At 39.9% G+C, this 18528-nt stretch overlaps 1 protein-coding gene across 2 annotated transcripts in view; it reads left to right on the forward strand.

Moving 5' to 3' along the window:
- The window catches only part of VAT1L (vesicle amine transport 1 like), a 61412-nt gene extending 44102 nt beyond the window's left edge, over positions 1-17310 (forward strand). The window contains exons 8-9 of one of the 2 annotated variants that reach the window (XM_086620794.1): positions 15057-15194; positions 17212-17310. In XM_086620794.1, the coding sequence (XP_086476920.1) occupies positions 15057-15194; positions 17212-17310 (237 nt within the window). The remainder of the gene's footprint in view (positions 1-15056; positions 15195-17211) is intronic. The other variant, XM_086620795.1, reaches the window with a different exon arrangement.
- The last annotated feature ends 1218 nt before the right edge of the window (positions 17311-18528 follow it).

Genomic DNA, 18528 nt, shown 5'->3' on the forward strand with positions numbered 1-18528 from the left:
CCACTAATAACCTGTACACTAAAGCTGTGGTGGGGTTTAAAGGGCCACCTGACTGATGCACTAGCACAAAGCTGTATTCCTGTGAACTATGTAAATATTGTATGTTTTCATAAAGACACAGAAACCAAGGCGTGCAATTCAAATGCTTCACCCATAGCCTTACAGTGGAGCAGGGTTACACCCACAAAAAACCTCCATGAGTCTGGAACAACAGGTGCTGTCATTGTGAGGGTTTAATGCTGCTGTTAATGTGAAGTCCACTGTGCCTGGAAACCTCAGGAAACAGGGCCTCACAGTCCCAAGTGTTGCTCAGATGAAGCAGAGACCCTGGAGAAAAGAGCCTACTCTTTGGTGTTTCATTTATGTGCTGGTGTAGCTGCATACTTGCACAAAACCATGGTAGAATTGGCTTTGATTCTTGGTAAATGCATGTTCGAGAATCACCTAAGATTTTTCAAGGTGGTTCGTTGGGTTCCCCACCCTCCCAAGTGGCAATGTTTGTGCCCGTTTTCCCAGAGGCAGTTAAGACATGGATTGACTTGGAACACATCGGCAATTCAGAACATGGTGTCAAAGATTCTTCTGGCTTTAAATAGTGTCCTGCAAGTATCTAGACAGTCTGTGTGAAAAGCTGTGGTTCTGGAAGAGTTTCAGACTTGGAGTTCTCGTATGGCTGTGAAACCATATCGTTCCAGAAAGGCTGATCTTTCACTTGTGTGCGAAGAAGGATCTCTGTTTGCCAGATTCCCACAGAGAAGTGACCAGACAGGATTGCTGCTGCACGGCTGTGCAGCGATCAGCAGCAGTCACCTTGGACAGTCCTGGCATTGTAATTGGAAAGGCAACAATACAACGCTAGGCAAAGCAGTGTGCTGGTAATTAAGTCTGCATGTTTTGAGGGTGGAGGAGGGGGAGAGTTTCATGGCACTCTAACTCTTAGAGCATGCTTATGTGGAAGAGAACAAACGAGACATACTTGTGGGTTGGTGCAGTTTTTCTCCAAACGTTTTTTCAAAGAGATCACAAGGCAGCGTTGCTGAGGCAAGAGTTTAAAAACTGATGTCCTGGAGCTTGGTAATCAATAACGCCATAAAATGTCTTTTATTTTTAATTGCATAGTGATGAATGTCATAAACTTTATTTCCTGCCATAAATTGTTATAACAGATTGTGATGGAATACAGGAACACACCAAACTGAACGTTATTAATGAATTCAATACAGGCAGGAGACTGCTGCATCTTAAGCAAATACAGAGAGCCTGTTTCTTTTGCCTGCCACAGCTTAAACTCCTTTGCAGTCAAAGGAATTTTCCTTTAAGAGCTGCTGATGCAGACTAAACCAGACTCCCTGGAGTGGAATCCGAACCACTACACTTATCAATACCCCAAGGTTCAGGAGTGTCTGGGGCGTCTCTGTGTGCACGGATGGTTGCAACTTACTATAAGACGCGTTATTGCTCAGAAAGGAGAAAGGTACCATAAAGGTGACCAGTTCTGAGCTCCTCTACTCGTGGCTTTGATCTGCTTAAAGCCATCTTCCCTGTATAAATTGGGACCATGCCATCGTAATTTCTACCAGCAATCCCAAAGACTCAGACAGCAGCTGGGAGTCAGTGGCTCACAGGGATATAGTGGAAACCAGAAGCATGATGAAGGAGAGATCCCCCTTTGGTCAGTGAATTTGAGGAACTTTTTAAGTTCATCACAGTAGTTCTATATCCCTTCCACACAACGCTGTGCTCGTCTTCAAACCGGTTAATCTCAGTATAGAGTCAATGTGATTGTGTTGTGCTGTCAACTAGATGGACAGCTGCAGAAGATTTGGTCCAGGAGTTCTGACTTTATTACCGCTCTAAAAGAAATTCCAGTGCAGGACCTTTAAAGCTTCATCCTGATTCACAAGATGTGGCTTTTGTGCTTGAGTGTGCTCCAGGGATTTCTTCACCAAATCTCTACCCTTCAGAAACAACCCTTGACTTTAAAAGTAATAAGGTAATTATTTCCCATATTAATGCAGAAAAAATTCCCTTTTTCTCCCAGCTTGTATTAATAACAAGTGATAATGAGAAAAGCTGTGCCGTGCTGGTTCAAATTGAAAATAGCTTTCCTTCTCACTCTCTGCAGGTTTTTCTAAGGTAATACACAGTCTTACAGAGATGTTCTTTCTGTAGCCTTTTGCTTGCAACCAAAATGCTAGTCTTTAACTGTCAAAGTGCTGAATACCCCTGAGCTGTCCTAACTTCTTAGAAATCTCTGTGTTGGTAGATCAAATTTCAAGGTCTTTTCTTTCCTACCATGTAGGAAAGCTCCCACCAAATTTATAATCTAGGCATTGCTGTTTAGTACTTCTAAATATTTAATTTGATGTTGGTTCTGCCTTTTTTTCTGCTTTATCCCTGTTGACTCTGTAAGTGAAAGCTGGCAAGATTTGGCTCAGTTATTTTGTAATTATAAAGCTTTAAATCTCTTTTTCTTTGAATTTTACTGAGGCAAAACAAATACTCATTGACGTCAGCAGGAGCTTGTAGGAATAAGGAAGGAGTGAAAGCAGCACAGTTCTGCAGCTGTGGCTCTCCGTCTGAAAGATGTATAACTTAATAGATATCTTCAATAGCCGAGGGAGGGCTCTGAGTGAGAATGTGCCTGTAGCGTCGGGTTTTATTCCTTTGACATTTTTCTCATCTTGGGTCTGGTTTTTAGTCTTGCTGCCATGGCAACATACAGTGAGGCTAAAAGGTATTCCAGAGAAAAGGTCTCTCCTGGCTGACAGGCAGCAGAAAGGAATAGAGGCCAGAGCTGCTGTTTGCAGCTGTGAATAGCAATGGAGGAATGAAAGGGATTTAAGAAGTACTTTCTATTTGCATGTATGCAGGCAAAACCTTTGGTGCAAAAGTTCAGTGTAACAGAGCATAAAGAAGCCAGTTGGATAAAATAAGTTTTTATTTCAGATGGATACTAGCAGGATGAAGTGACATCTTAGCTTCACAGCAAGGAAACAGACTCCATCGCCCAAGTGATTTTCCTACTCTTGTGTCTAAAATACCCTAATCAGCTCAAAATCATTGCTAACAACACTAACTTTTTAACGCTTTGAGGTGTTGATTTTGATTTATCCATGTTTTCCCCATTCACCTTTCTTTTTCAATAGGTGTTTAGGAAAATTGGACCCCAGATACCCTAAATTTGATCTATCTTGCGTATGCTCAGTGCTTGATTCCTATGTGCTGGCAGTGTTCGCCATGGGCAGGAACAGAGCCCATTCAAAATCCTGTACATACTATGCTGCTTTTCCATTTGTCTTGCAAGATGCTGCATACCCTCAGCCTTCAGGAGAACAAAGAGAGTTTGAGAGATCTCTTTAGAATTAACGGTGTAGGTAAGAGAGGAGGATCAGCCTGGGAAGGAGAGGATAATCCAGGCCAATTGCAGATGTGGGTTTGCCAGCCTCCCATATACCCAGCTCCCAAGCAAACAGATAACTGGAGGATTTTGTCACAGCAGTTAAGTTAATGAAATAGTAGAGGCACTTTTTCTCCTAGCTATTCTGCTACACGGCACAAGAAAAATATTCCTGTTGAGAATGCAGATCATTCTTGTGAGAAGTGTGTTGTGGTCAATACAGGTTATTCCATTTGCTCCCAAGGGAAATAATCCCTACCAGAAAAAGGATGGTTTTGTCCAAATAACTGCATCTGTGGTAGGGTAATTATCACTAGTCACAGCCAGGCAAACAGCTTTTCTACAAAAACTTGTACAGAAGACAGCCTGAGAAAGGAAAGTATTGCAATCTCATTTAGAAAAAAAAAAAAGCTTTAAAAAAAAGTAAGCATGTTTTCTGATGAACTATTACTCCACTAAATCATGTTGCATAAACATTCCAAGGTAATTAGTGAGGAGGAGGAAATATGCCAGCAAAACAATAGGACTCAATTTTGACAGGTGTCATCTTTGAGAGTAGGAGGACACAGTCATTAGTGCAGAGGACCCAGAGAATGCTCACCATGTGTGTGTCAGGATATCCAGGGAGCCCATGTCCTGTCCCTTCTCTTAGCCCAAGCCACGCTGACAGGGCTGTGCCAAATGGAGCCTAAAAGAGAGATTTACGTTTGCTCTATGCTTCCCGTGCCCTAACATCCTGGCAAAGGCTCCATGGAGTAATATGCCAGTTCACTTCCCTCAGAGCTGCCAGCAAGCTACGAAACCATTTTGCTGGGATTCTTGAGTTGCCTCCCTTCCACAGACCAAAGCTAAACAGACGTAATTCAGGAGACAGGGACTATGTGATTTTTCTTCGTGTGGAGTGCTGTGTGCAGTTGTAAAAGCCATATATGACAATGACATGAAAGACAATTCCTCTCCTGGTTTGAGAAGAGCATCTGCAATGGTAGCACAGCTCACAGTTCGTGTTAAAGACAACATAGCTTTGTAACAGACCACAGCAGGGATTCTGATAATAAAAATCATGTTGCCTCATGGCACTGACGAAAGCTGTAGTATTAAAGCTTTGTTTATGCGGCATCTCAGCTAGAATGGATTGCAGTGTGCATCTCTTTCTTCATTACTGCATACAAATGATGCTTAAGTAAATATTATTGATATTAGTGTTTGTAATTCTAATGGAGATAGCTCTGGGCTCATTGAGATAGTGGCTGATACGAACAACGACAGAACAGAACCAGCCCTAGAATGAAAAATGGGCAAGTTTTTAATTCAGATTATTCTTTCATAAATCTGAACAAGATTTGGATCATTACCTGTGACACTTGGGTTGCCAAAGTAACCTTGACTCACCAGCTGATGTTTGCATACCACATGACACTGTCACCATGGAGATCCTGTCCATGTGATTTTGCAGACATGATGTGTTTTCAGGCTTCTCCGACTCAGGGTAGTGAGCAAGAGAGGAATTAATTATTGGTAAGGACTGCTCTTGCAGACAGCTCTTCTCTCTGTCAGAGAGAGCCTGCACAGAAGTAGTGCAGAAGCTAAACTTCTGCTTACTGTTTTGTCTGCATATTGAGGACTTGGGCAAGGGTAACAGGAGGATGCTCTTGGCTTTCTTAAGGAAAATACTGAGTTCTCCTAATGGAGAGTTCATGCTCTGCCAAGATGGGAGGAGTGGTCAGAAGTGCTGACCTGTGTGAAAACCACGTTTGAAGGATAATATTCATTTACAGAACACATGTTCGAGTAGTTGAAACCTGTTGAACACTACTAGTACTCCTTTATCAACTGACACTTTTATTCTCTCCCAGTACCTGCTCTTCTCATTCATATGCAACCTAGGGATGTCGGGGAAGTTACATTAGTGGAACAAGGAATTAAATTTGGAACAGGAAGAGAAATTTGTTTGTATACACAGAACATTCCAATTCTCCTCAAAAAGTAGCTGTCATTCTGTGCACTTTCCAATATCTACTGAGCCTCCCAATAGCACTATGAATTAGATTTTAGTAGATTTAGTATACGTTCTGCACCGCAATGCCAAACCAAAGACCGTGCTGAGTGTTAGAAAGATCCCATGAGATAATTTAGTATCTCTTTGTCTTTCCCAACCTATTTCTGAACCAAGGCTTCTAACATTAAGTGCCAGCATAATGCTGTATGTTTAGACAATTGTCTAAATCTCTTCACTAGTTTCTGCATTTTTTTTATTTGACCTTTACATTACTGATATTTCTTTCTCTTCTGAACTTGAAAGTTCTTTTATTGACAGTACAGTTAAAACAAACAAACAAAACTTTTGAGAAAAGACATGATTGTCTTTCTGGTGATTAAGCAGGCTGAATGGGTGTTCCCTCCTTCCTCCCCATATTCTTTGGAGAACATAAGTAAGAGAGCCTCAGGATAAAGATATTTGCTCTTGCAAAATGCTTTGTTTCACCTCTTTTACTTATATATGGAGTTGGCTGTACAATGACAGATGGTTAAAAGGTGCTACAGCTGTGATTAGCAGGCTTGGCCATGATCAGATGGGGGTTCTGATGCACACCCCTAAAAAGACACAGTCTCTACTTCAAAAAATGTCCAAGAGCATCACGTGGTATGAGCCAGTAAGTAAGGGAGCATGGAGTAACTGCTACATGACTGTGGTGGGTACTTCTCAAATAATCAACTGTTTTCAGCCTCACATGTACACACCAAAAGAGACTGAGGAAGAATTTGAGGTGTAGTGACGTTGCCCTTTTTGGCGATTGCTGTAACGAATCACTAAAGCACCAGCTTTAGTGGTGTCTTTGTTGGACTCTCTTTTATGTGTAAATGCAGCACAGGAAAAATCATGTAGGTGCTTAAAATAATACTGGGTAAAAGTGCTCATAGGAGGTGATGGGGGCAGAAAAGGCTTGGGTTGATGGCCAGATGCAGAGAGGACATGTTGCTACTTATGTCTTCACTTTTAGTCTGAAGAATGAGCTGAAAGATTAGAGAGGGAAGCGATGTAGCTGGAAAAGTAAGACTTTGAGGTGACCTTTGCAGCGCAGGTCTCAATGGACGAGGGGATTATTTCAGGGCTAGAGAACAGTCTTGACATGCTGGAAGGCCGGGTGTTTTCACTGTGTGAAGAGGACGAAAGGTGATTCTTTGAGATGATGTGTGAAGATGAACAGCAGTATTGAACCTTAAGGTGTGGAACTAATGAGAGGCAAAAATTATGGTTGTAGAGCGTAATTTAAATTGATGCTGTGTTCCACTGCGCCCATCTGGAGGTGAGGGACGTTCCCTTATTGGAGTGCTGATTGCCTTTGTGACAATACGTGATGATACAGCAGTAGAACGATTGGCGAGTTTGACACATTGCACTGAGATAACTGAACTTGTTTCACTTGTGGCTTGGGTTAAATTTGTAACCTTGGCAGAGGATTCTTTGGCCTTTCATACCACAGCCTAATTTGCCAACGAGGGGAATGAAGGATTCCTTTTCTGTAAGCAGAAATCCTTTAATATCCTTCAGGGAACCCTGCTGTCACCAGAGAGGCCCAAGAACAGAAAGTTCATAGTCCTCGGCCACCATCCAATAAACCTGCCTTAGCTGAGAGCAAGGGGGTAAAGAAGTTGTCTGCAGAAATGAAACTGTCATCTGAGATGGCAGTTTGTGCAACAAACTGCATTCAGCCTCATGGAGTCAAAGGAATATCCACTCTTCTATTGCACCAGTGTCTTTCAATTTCTTTTTTTCTTTTTTTTCTGAAGTAAATGTGTAACTTTACTTAAAAAAAATTGATAAAATTCATTATATTACTAAGCTGAACAGCTTCATGTAGGACGATGAAAGCATTATGTTTTGACATTTCCACTAGGAAGTTTTTCCATGGCACGTTGCCTTCATTGTTTTTCTCTACTAAGCATTCATATTACTAACGTGGGCCTAGAGCCCCCGATGAGTTATACTGGCATAGCGAGCGGTTTAGTGTTCCAGCTTTGCAGTCTCTCTGATTTTACTCCTGAGATTGGTTCCTTGTGAGAGCCAAATACAGAAATGGATCATTATGTTTAAAATAATATCCAAAGGCTTGAAAATAGCATCCATTTCTTAGGCAGGCTGCGTTTATCTTTCACACTGTGAAATGGTGCAACAGATAATTAGTAATATATTTTCCATTTAACTTTTCCTGTATTTATCAAGCAGTAGACTGCTTTTGCTCTATTGTAACAACAAAATGAAGTTCCAGAGACAGCTGAATGTCAGCAAACAGTTATGAATTCCTCAGTAGAGATTACTGTTGGTTCTTGATTTCAAATACAGAACCACCAACAAATTAGTTTGAAGTAAAATGGGTAAATAAGTGAAGGCTTGACTATAGCAATAAACAGTTGAAGCAAATTGTTTCAGGCATATATTATTGTCCTAGTTTTTCCTTTTAGCAGCTAGAAGAGCTCTGTGTTTTGGATTTAGTCTGGGATTCGTTATGAGAAGAACGTTGATAGTGCACTGATGTTTATAGTTGGAGCTGAGGACCTAGCCATGTTTTGCCAGTGTGCAGGAGCACAACAGGCTTGAGGGGAGCATGGCTGGGACAAAGGGCCCACGACTCCCCTTATGATTTGAACTGAGACTTAAGATTGAGGGCCAAATTGGCCAATGGAGTATTCCATATTGTGCAGTGTCATGCCCAGTATAAAAGTGAGTGTTGACTGGGAAGAAGCTCTTGCTCTTCCAGGGGCTCTCTTGGTCTCCCAGAGTGCTGTCTCTTTCTCTTGCTCTCTTTTCGGGCCTCTCACTCACCTGGGATTGCAGTGTTGGGACTTACCTGTTTCAGAATCGTTGGTCGGGATGGGACAGGCATTAGTCACTGGGTGGTGAGCAATTACACTGTGCATCACTTGTTTGTATATATTATCATTATATGTATGTTCATATATTATTATTTTATCATTATTACTTTTGATTTTGTAGTATTGTTATTATTAAATTCTTTTCATCTCAACCCGCGAGTCTTCATCCCTTTTCCACTTTAATTCTCTCCCTCATTCCCTGGAGGGAGAGTGAGCGAGCGGCTGTGTGGCATTTAGTTGCCAGCTGGTCTAAACCACAGCAATTATTTATAAACAGTCAGACTTACATCCAGGAACACATTCCCAGTACAGCTCGTTTTGTAACTGGATTCCAAGGCTAAGTCATAAGGGATCTTCTGTAAGGTGCTGCGCTCCAGTCTTAGGCCTCAGCGAATTGGAGGATCAGTGCCATGGCTGCCAGGGCAGGAGAGGTGGAGACCTGAAATGAATGACTTACGATGAAAAGCCAGACAAGAAATCTGTTTTACTAGTTCACCTGGAGAAAACATAGTGCTAAAAACAAACAGGAAAAATCGAAGAACAACACAGGAAATAAACTAAGGCCAGGTGTAAAAGATGTATTTCTGGAAAAAAGTCAATTTTAGTCAATTTTAAATGGACTGGTTTTACACACTCTCATCAAAAGCTATGGAAAACCAATGTAATCAGAAGCTAGCTGCAAATTTCCAGATGTAATGTCATAATCTGATAGCATATTATGTTACTTGCTGTGTTTGGAATAAACCTTGTTTTTTGTGATTTTAGATATGAAGAAATTATTTGAGTAAAAAAAAATGTGTTGTGCTTGCTATTTTTAATTTCAGTATGAAGATCTTTTTTCCAGTCTGAGTGGTTACAGGTAATAACATGCTTAATTTTGTGCTTTTTTTAACACATTTCTCACATAGAACGTATTGCAAGTTAGTCAGGAGTGCTGACAAAGCACTTCATTAATCTTACATAGGTCGTTTGTGGATATAATGCGATTCCTAAAAGCACTGATTTCTTAGTTGCAGTATTAGTACTCTATTTTAGTACTTTACTATTTTAGAAATGCTAGTAAGAAACTATATCAATTTTGTTTTTCTGGTGTGCAAGCTTGTGCTTTATTTTAAATTAGAATTGCTGTTAGCTCACTAATGACAGAATGGCTACAATAAAATCCTACCATGTTCCCAGTGCATACGCTGCTGTTGTATTCAGAGAGGAAAATAATGTATGGCTGTTATTGTAGTGTATTCTCTTTTGCTTTTAGTGAAATAACCACTTTGCAAATCAAATGATCTGCCATGAGGTATGACCTAAAGAAATATGGAAATCTGTCTTTCTTTTAGAGATACTGCATCAATTTAGCGTATCATTGCTACAAGGAACAGGAAATCTTTTGTATTTATAATACCACGCTATGTCTTTTTAACAATCTGTAGAGCTAATGGGATGCTACAGAATTAGTCGCTTAAATTGAGATTATATAGGCATCTCTGTGAACTGCAGCCTAGTTGAAAACATTCCCTTTCCTGCAGTGACAATTTTTTTTACAAAAAGATACTCTTTTAAAATTTCACAGAGAAACTTTTTGTGCCTTCTTTTTTGGCTTATTTTGGTAATAGGTAGCATGAAGACCTAAGTATCAGTAATTTCATGGTACATCAGTCTTTCTAAAATACTATCAAATTACCCAAGTCCAAAAGAATCAGCAACACTAATTGAATACTTTTAGCAACATCCTGGAAAGATATTTTTAAAAAATCCACAAAGTTAAGACCAGCCTAAACTTCTCCCCATCACAAAGCACAGAAATAAACACTCACCCAAAACACATAAACAGAATACCCCAAAATACATACACCTGTCTAGTCGGAGCATTGTCCCAAGATTTACTGAGATTTTCCTGTTCATTTCTTTGTGTTGCTCTTGTATGAACCGGACAGGATTATAATATTCAATAATTTTAGTTTTTTAATCAGTGAAGGAACGTTAAGCAGAATGTTGCATGCCATTACCCTGGGTGTAGCATCATTTCTGAATTTGCAAACAACTATTGGCACAGCCAGTTACTGTGAAAGGTCTCATTGGGAGGAACAAGTATTGAGCTTTCTCAGTCCAGGTTTTAAAAATGTGTGAGACCCACATGGAATTCTAGACTTCTCCGTTGTTAGAATTTCCAAAATCCTATTCCTTAGTGCATGTAGTTATCTGCATTGGCTTTAAAAGCCTGTAGAGCTCTGAAGTTTGAAAGTAGGAAGACAAGGCAGATATCTGTCCCTTGGATCTAGAACCCAGTGTGCCTGGTCAACTTGCTTTTTCCTTGCTTTTCTGTTTTAGGTTGTATGCAGACTTTTAAAAATGCTAACTTTTTGCAATATTTATGTTAGAAGGAGGTCTCATTGTTACCGTTTGGTTTTGAAGACAGAGAAAATCTAATCTGGTAGGAGATGAAAGATCAATATTGTAATAAGTGCCTTGGCTTGATTTCGAAAAGATTTGAGGCTTGAGAAGATGAGCCTATTTGAAATAGAGTAAGAAATTTTAAAGAGGACACAATATCCACAGTTCTTGATACTTCTGAGGAGTGCCCTAGGAGAAACGCTACAGTGGTGTTGGAGAGGATTCAGTACAGCTGCCAGACTTTGTACTTCCAGAGAACACAGCTGTTGAGAAACCTGGTTTAGAACAGTCTCTGACCAGTAACACGAAGGCATTTCTGCCCTTCCTCTCCTGCCAAGGTCTATTGACAGTAATCGTTGCTCTTCTCAGTGTGATGCACAATACAGATGGACAGATATGGCTCTGATCCCAGAGAAGCTCTGAGATCCTAACCATAACATCCTCTCAGGAAAATATAGTTGAATAGGCTTTTTCACAACAAGCCTCCTTTGCCAGCTTTTGTGATTTTTTTTTTTTTTAAATCTGTGTTTGTATCAAGACTTCTTTGAAGAATTCTGTTGGTAGCATTGGTAGCATAACACCTCTTTAAATGTGCAAGTGTGTGTTAATAGATTTCTAAGAAATGTTAGAGCTGCTAAATTTGCCTGTAATGCTAACACAGTGCAATGGTTCTGCACTTTCCCAATTAAGCTTTATATGTTTTATATTCTTTGCCTCTCTGCTTGGCTCCAGCAGAGTGATATGAGGAAGGAGCTCACAGAAGGCTCAGAAAATTTGCAGCACTTGGGGAGTTATGATGGAAAATGAGAATTTGAGTATTTCTCACAGGGCATGATAAGCATGGCTTGTAGAGGACTTTGAGGTACATTGGGTTTGTCTTTCTAGACCATGTTTTTTGTTTTACAGAAGACCTCTTTGTTGCATAGGTCATCTTAATTTCCAGATGCACTGTAATTGCTGAAAAACACTTGAATGTGAATAATGTGATAACATATCCATGACTGTACCATTTATAGAGCTGAAAGGGATGGGAGAAATATACTTGTTCAAAATTGTTTTTCCAATGATAATAGCATGTTCCCTAAAGCAAATGCAAATTGTTTCAAACTGGGTTAGAAAGGTCCCTTTCCGGTGTTTGTTACCATTTTCCACTAAACTGAACAGATAGGAGGAGGCGATTCTGCTCTAGAATATGCTTAAAAACAGTACGTCAAACTAAAATACAAATTAGTGCAAAAGTGTGCTTGAGGGAAAAGGAAAACTTGGGATTCCTTTTATTTCTCCTTTGCTATTAATAATTTTCCTCTACAGCTGTCTAGGAGGGCCTGTGTTGGATTCATGAGACAGTACATGGTTGTGCAGCTTTCTGGGTCTTTCTTGTTTTTCAGTAACTGGTTTGCCAGCTTTCCTTACATAAATAACATGGAAAGTGGAAGCCTTTTCCAATTGTCCACTAATGTGTAAAAGTTGTTCTGTTTCCAGTGCAGAGCTGTGTGAGACATACTGTGTCAATCTGGGGCCTCTCAAGGCTGAAATCTGTAGTTCAGCATTAGTTTAGACACAAACCCTCTGAGGGCTGAGCTATACTGAAAGCAAACAAAGGCCAACAGAATTTTTGTCCTGTATTCCCATGGAAACTCTTTATGTTAGTAAACACGCCTTTGCACTATTTCCAGTGCAAGAGCCCTCTGCTGATGGTACTGCACAAGAAGAAATTCAATTAACTTGTCCATATAAACAAAAGTGTGTCAGATCCATCTACTTGGATTTGAGTTGAAAATGCAAATAGCAACCAATATAGAATAACTGGTGAAAAAGTAATTCAGGGAACAATTCCGTAAGAAAAGGGCAGCCCTTTTGATCCTTGCTAACGGAAGGGATATTTGTTTTCAATCAAACTTCAACCACTTCAGAGAACCTCCAATAAATTCCAGGATTTCCACACACCTCACTGTACGACCAGTTAAGCCTGGCTCTGGTTTTAACAAGTGCGGGGTGATTCCCCATCTTCCCTGGGAACGTGCAGACACTCGGGCACAGAGACACGAGCTCCACACGGCACTCTGCGGGAGGCAGGCTGTGCACAGCACGCGCGTGTTCCCGTGGAAGAGGAAATGCTTCCGTACAGTCTGCGTAGAACAACTTCAGCCTTACCCATTCGTGCATAGCAAAGAAGGGTTTTCATGCTCTCCGCTCTCTACAGTAGAAGGAGGAACGGGTTTAATATTCAGGGACCTTTGGAAACAAGTGGTTGCAGTCTTGGTTGAGTAAGTGGCCTGCTAGCAGCCATGAACGTAAAAATTACTCATTTATAAAATAGTTCATGGTCTCTTAACTGCGACTGAGCGTACTGAATGGCGTCGCACTAGTGCAGAGTTTGACCGACGGGGTAGGTAAGTTGCAAATAATGCTAAAATATACAGGTGTTGTGTCAGCTCTTCAAACTTTTTTCATTTTTTTATATATTTTAACAGCTCCATCTGGATCCCATAGCCACTATTATAGTTATAAGTTTTATTGTTCCCTTTGCCTCTGCCTGCTGTTTGCATTTGCACGCTACTTACAAGTGTCCTGGAAAAAACTCCTGAACCTTTCTCCAGAGTCTTAAATTTGATACTGTGCATGTGAAAAATGCAGGGAAAGCACATTTTTTCAAATTTGCCTTGCTAAACATGATATGGTACAAATTAAAATATATGTTTCATACCCTGCTTTCCACATGATGTTCTGGTAATAAATTTCAATGGACGGGCAAGTGCGTTTGCTGATCTCTCCAATTCTGTCACATCTATGTTGGTTATTTATGCTGTGCTATCGACTCCTAAAAGCTTGATTTGGCTAATAAGAGTCATAAAAAATAATACAACTGCTGTTTCTTCAGAGTCTTTGTTGGATATTGTTAAAGGAATATTGTCCATAGTGCAGAACAAGTCTTAGAGGATAGATAGATACTGCTTATGCTGTAAGGTAGCTTCATAAAAGTTACTGTGATTTTGTGGACTATATTTATAGGTAAACCTTCTGCCCAGTGAGATTCATTAGAGTGTGTTTTCCAAGGTTAGTTTACAATTGTGCTCTAAGTTATAAAGTCATTGTGTTTTGCAGTGCAATTTTTCTTTTGTTCAAACAGATTTTTATTTTTTATTTAGTAATTGAGGGAACCACTTCTCAAAGTTAAGGTTGTAATATTGAGTTCACTGCAGTCAGCTTTCAAAATAAGACCAACAGATGGTAAAAACATTTTGTGCCCAGCATCCATTAAATTTAATTGGAAGTTGAAAGCTGTATTTGCTTAGTATTGTTAAAAATCTCATACTTCCTTCTGTATTAGACATTCAGTAATTACCTAAGGTGCCTGGACCCCAATTCAGGCTTATAAATGTACTGTGGGACCCACCTGTTCCCAAGTCAGCATATTGTCTCAAACTTCTATGCCATTATTCTTAAAATGTTCAATAAAGCTATGTCACAGATGGTAGATCCTATTAACATAAAACTCTTTCTTGTCTCAACATATCCTGTTATGCCAGCAAAAAATAGTGTGATGAGGATATGAAACAGCCTTTATGTGTACATTTTCAGTTCCTGAAGTTTCCCACCATGAAAGTGAGGAAACTCTTGACATCTTCCAATTTTCAGTGATTTAGTAGTGGTCTGCATGCTGCACATTGAACATTCAGTGCCACACACACCATTTCAATTCATCAACACTGAGCTCTCATGAGTTCTGAAACTTCATACATCAAAATAAGCTTCTCTCCAGTGCACTGGTAAGGGGTTTTTGTTCCTTTCTCGCATGTGCTAATTGCAGCCGTTAAATGCCTAGTCTTAGTGGTATCTGTGGGACACTACTTATTTAAAATTAAAAAAAAATAAATAAAAAGAAGGAAAAAAATACTCGCTTATGCAATGAGAACCATAGTGTTGTATTAATCACAGCCCCTGCCTGGATACAGCATTCCCTCTATAGGAATGCAAAAGAAATTGGCTGAAAAATTATCACAGGTCAATTAGAAAAACACTTCATACTTTGAGTGAAAGTAGGATTTCTTGATAAATATTCTGCAAAGAGAAAATCTAATGAACAACCTGTAAAGGATTAACTCCCTGAGCCTGTATTTCTCTCTGCACCTCAGCTACCCGTTACTTTTGTACCGCAGCAACACTACGTGCGTATTGCACTGTTCAGAAACTGTCATCACGACTCACGTCCCATTTCGGCAGGCACAGTGCAAAAATCAGACCTTACACATGTGCTAAAAATGTTTAACTGTTAATTTTGTTCCAAGGAGCTCTTTGAATGGCCTTGCACATAGCATGGTTTTGGAAGGACGGGATTCAGGCTTCTCTTAGTGTGTGCCTGAAAATGATCAATACGTTATCTTTCTTCCAGGTGAAGGAGGCCATGCAGAGAATCCATGACCGAGGAAATATAGGAAAACTAATTCTGGATGTGGAGAAAGCACCCACTCCCCTGGTGAGTGCAAAGTACTGCATACGTGGTGTACAGTCACAGAACTTAAAGCATGTAGTGACTTTTGGAGACATGTCTCTTAACGATCGTTTTTTTCATACTGTTTTCTTCTAAATCCATACCACCTAAATACAACCAATAATCCTAATTTAAATAAACCCAAAGTGAAATATAATTTTAATTCCTAGAGTCTCAGCAGTGAATTTGCTACACTGAATGGCTATCTGCCTCTCCTAAAACGTGTTTGCAAGTCTTAGATCAAGGTAGAACTGCCACATCTATTTCTGCCCCTGTGATGGAAAACACATAGACATTTCACATAGTACACAATTCCTGGGTTAGTAAGTGAATTGAACAGAAAATGAACAGAAAAAGACACAGTCAATATTACTTCAGTGTACAAATGTAGAAGTGCTTTCTGATTCCCATGCAAAAGTCAGAGTATAACTTTGGTAGGAATTTCTTTACTTTTTCAATAATGTGTGAAGTATGATATCTAAATATTTCCTTCTATGAATGTTCTGAAGGAAGATAGTTGTGATGGAGCTCTGGTCCACTGGATTTGGAGCACTTAACATGGTACTGAAACACTACAGAGAGCAGTAGTAAAGGAAAGTCAGTCTCACACCTAAATGTTCACTGATGATGCAGGAAAGAGCAGCAAAAAAGATAATGAAAGACTGGCTTCAAATCAACACTGATGTATGAAGTTTGCTTTCAGATCTGAGATACCTCCTGTTTGAAAAAAACAGAAAAGAACTTGGAATTACAGTTGAGCTCTTACTGTCACTTACTCTAAAATTGGCCCCAAATCTCATGCAAAATTGCTGCAAGGAAAAGGAGGGCTTTTGGGACCTCACATGTGGAAACTAGGCATTATTTTGTAGCTGAATTGCATCTTAAAACTGTAAACAAGAATCTATAACAACATTATTACATTTCTTCCATCTGTTCTCTTGATACTTGTATTCACAACAGCCATTGGTTAGAACGTGAGAAAAAATTTGATACACTTTCACGAAAGGGTGTTGATTCAAAAATATGAGTAACTTCAGAGCATCGCTTTTCTCCATTAAAATCAGGTTGTGTTTGAGATTTTTATTTTTATTTGCAGAAGAGGCTAGTAATCAAACAGGGAAAGTACAGTGTCACTGCATTTCTCTGTAAAAAGCAAATGAGTCCCTTGCTTAGTTGGTTTTGAAATAGTTATAAGCTGATACAAGAGTCTTCTTGTGTCCTGAGAGGTGATGTTGGTGTGTAAGAGAATTCAGCCGCACGAATCGATGCTGATAAACTCCACGACCTGTCCAGTTCACCAGACTCTTGCTGTGCCTCCAGAGACAAGTCAAACTGATGAGGTGAAGTACAGGAGAGTCTTGTGCCTTTGCACAGCTTGTAATAAATATTCTCATGAGAAAAAAACATTACATGCTCCTTAAATGCTGTCCTGAACTACAAATTTCTGCAATTGCCCGCTACCTATACAGGCATCTTCAATAAAATGCGGAAATGCAGTTCCTCCCCACTCCTGTGTGATCCAAGATTTGCACTCTTGTCATGGGCGTATTATGCCAACACCTACATATCCACTGCTCTATAAAGTTTCTTTGTTTTTTATATAAAACAGTTGCTCTCGGAGTTTTCACGATGCTGTGCCTCATGTGGGACCAGCTCCCATCCATTTGCTGGTGTTAAAGAATAGTTTCACCTCTTTCTGGAAGAGCAGGTACAGAAGGAGTTGTAAACCAGAGGTCTCACACGTTCTGTAAATGTCCTACGCAGGCGTGTTTCCTGTCTGAGCACCTTACTATTAGTTTACTACGAGTGCCCAGATCAGAGTCCCCTCGTGCAGCTGTCCTACAGAACAGCTTTCTGTTCCGTAATTCGGCCGTAAGCCGCGAGGGAATGGCTTATGATTTTAGCTGGAAGCGTTGAGTGCCAGCAAAAGTTTTGAACAGACAGGATGAGTATTTTCATGTCGCAGTCATTTTTAAAGTCACTTTATCAAATGAATCAAACTGAAATAAGACTGAACAAACCAATGCTCTGATACCCTTCATCTTTCATCCTGCAGATGGCCAATGACAGCACAGAGACGAGTGAGGCTGGAGAAGAGGAGGAAGACCATGAAGGGGACAATGAGAATAAAGAGCGCATGCCATTCATCCAGTAACAGCCAGGGGTGGTGGAAGCAGAAAGATTGATGAAGTAGAAGGGAACAAGACTGGGAAATCTATTCTGTGCATCAGTGAACAAATGCTGTAGTACAGTGTGTGTTGTATTTGTCTGCAGTCAGCTGAGCTATGAGCTGTTGATCATTGTTGTTTTGAACTCAAGTGCCATTCTCATCCAGTGCAGTATTATGACATTCCTGTGTAATACCCAATTTCCCTGTAGGAGTCCATGGATTTTTCTGTTCCGGTTTAAAAGCCTTATTAACTTACCGTGTAATTTTAGATGGGCATCTTTCTCATGCAAATTCTGACATTTTGCGTAAAGTTATTTGGGGAGTTTGGGCTTTTTTTGCAAGTTGGAAACAGTAGCAAAAAAAATTCCCCACTTGCTGTCTGGAATATTCTAGTAACTGGAGGGAGGATTTTAAGTTTCTGGATTTTCAGTGTTAAAATATGTTTTCCTCTTATGAACCACAGATAAAAGTTGTACAAAAGATGAGTTTTCATTTTCCTCAGTCACGCTTTATCATTTTATAAGCAATCCTATCTTCATTTTCAAAAATACCTCGTTTAGAGTTGTGGAATCTGAAGTTGTGCAAGAAGTCATTAATTGAGAGACTTTGATTAGGGTTGTATGATCACGTTAGTCATCAGCACCAGTGATTAAACGATTTCATTCAGAGTGCCAACTATCATGCTTTCCTGCTGATCTGAGTGATCACCCTGTACGTTACAGGCAAAGAAAAAGGTCCGGGAGCCACTCTTTTTAGACCCAGAACTTTACTTGCCTGTAGCGATTAGCGTTGTTACTGACAGATCAACATCTTCTGCTAAGGACACATTGACTCATCTGTGTCCAAAATCCAAACCAATTTTAAATTTCCTTTTTAAATCCTGTTGCTCACTCATCAGTATATGGAAAGAAATTTGCTGACAGAGTTTACTGCTCTGAAATCACTCAATGTGTTGATCAACTATCAAGCTGGAGCTGAACCCCTAGAAGTTAACCCTGTTAAAAACAAGTTTTAGGCCTTAATCCCATCAGAAATTATGCACAGGGATAGCTTTATCTAGGTGAGTAGTTCTGTCAAAAGCTCTGCTCCAGATGTACAGTTATGTTTGTAATTATTTGCAGTATCAAGTATTCAAAGACCAGCTAGTCTTATCTACCTCCCACTAGTGGAAACTGTATCTAAACATGACAAAAGTAAATATTT

This window comes from Tauraco erythrolophus, chromosome 15 (assembly GCF_009769465.1).
Source record: "Tauraco erythrolophus isolate bTauEry1 chromosome 15, bTauEry1.pri, whole genome shotgun sequence".
In the NCBI taxonomy this organism is placed as follows: domain Eukaryota; kingdom Metazoa; phylum Chordata; class Aves; order Musophagiformes; family Musophagidae; genus Tauraco; species Tauraco erythrolophus.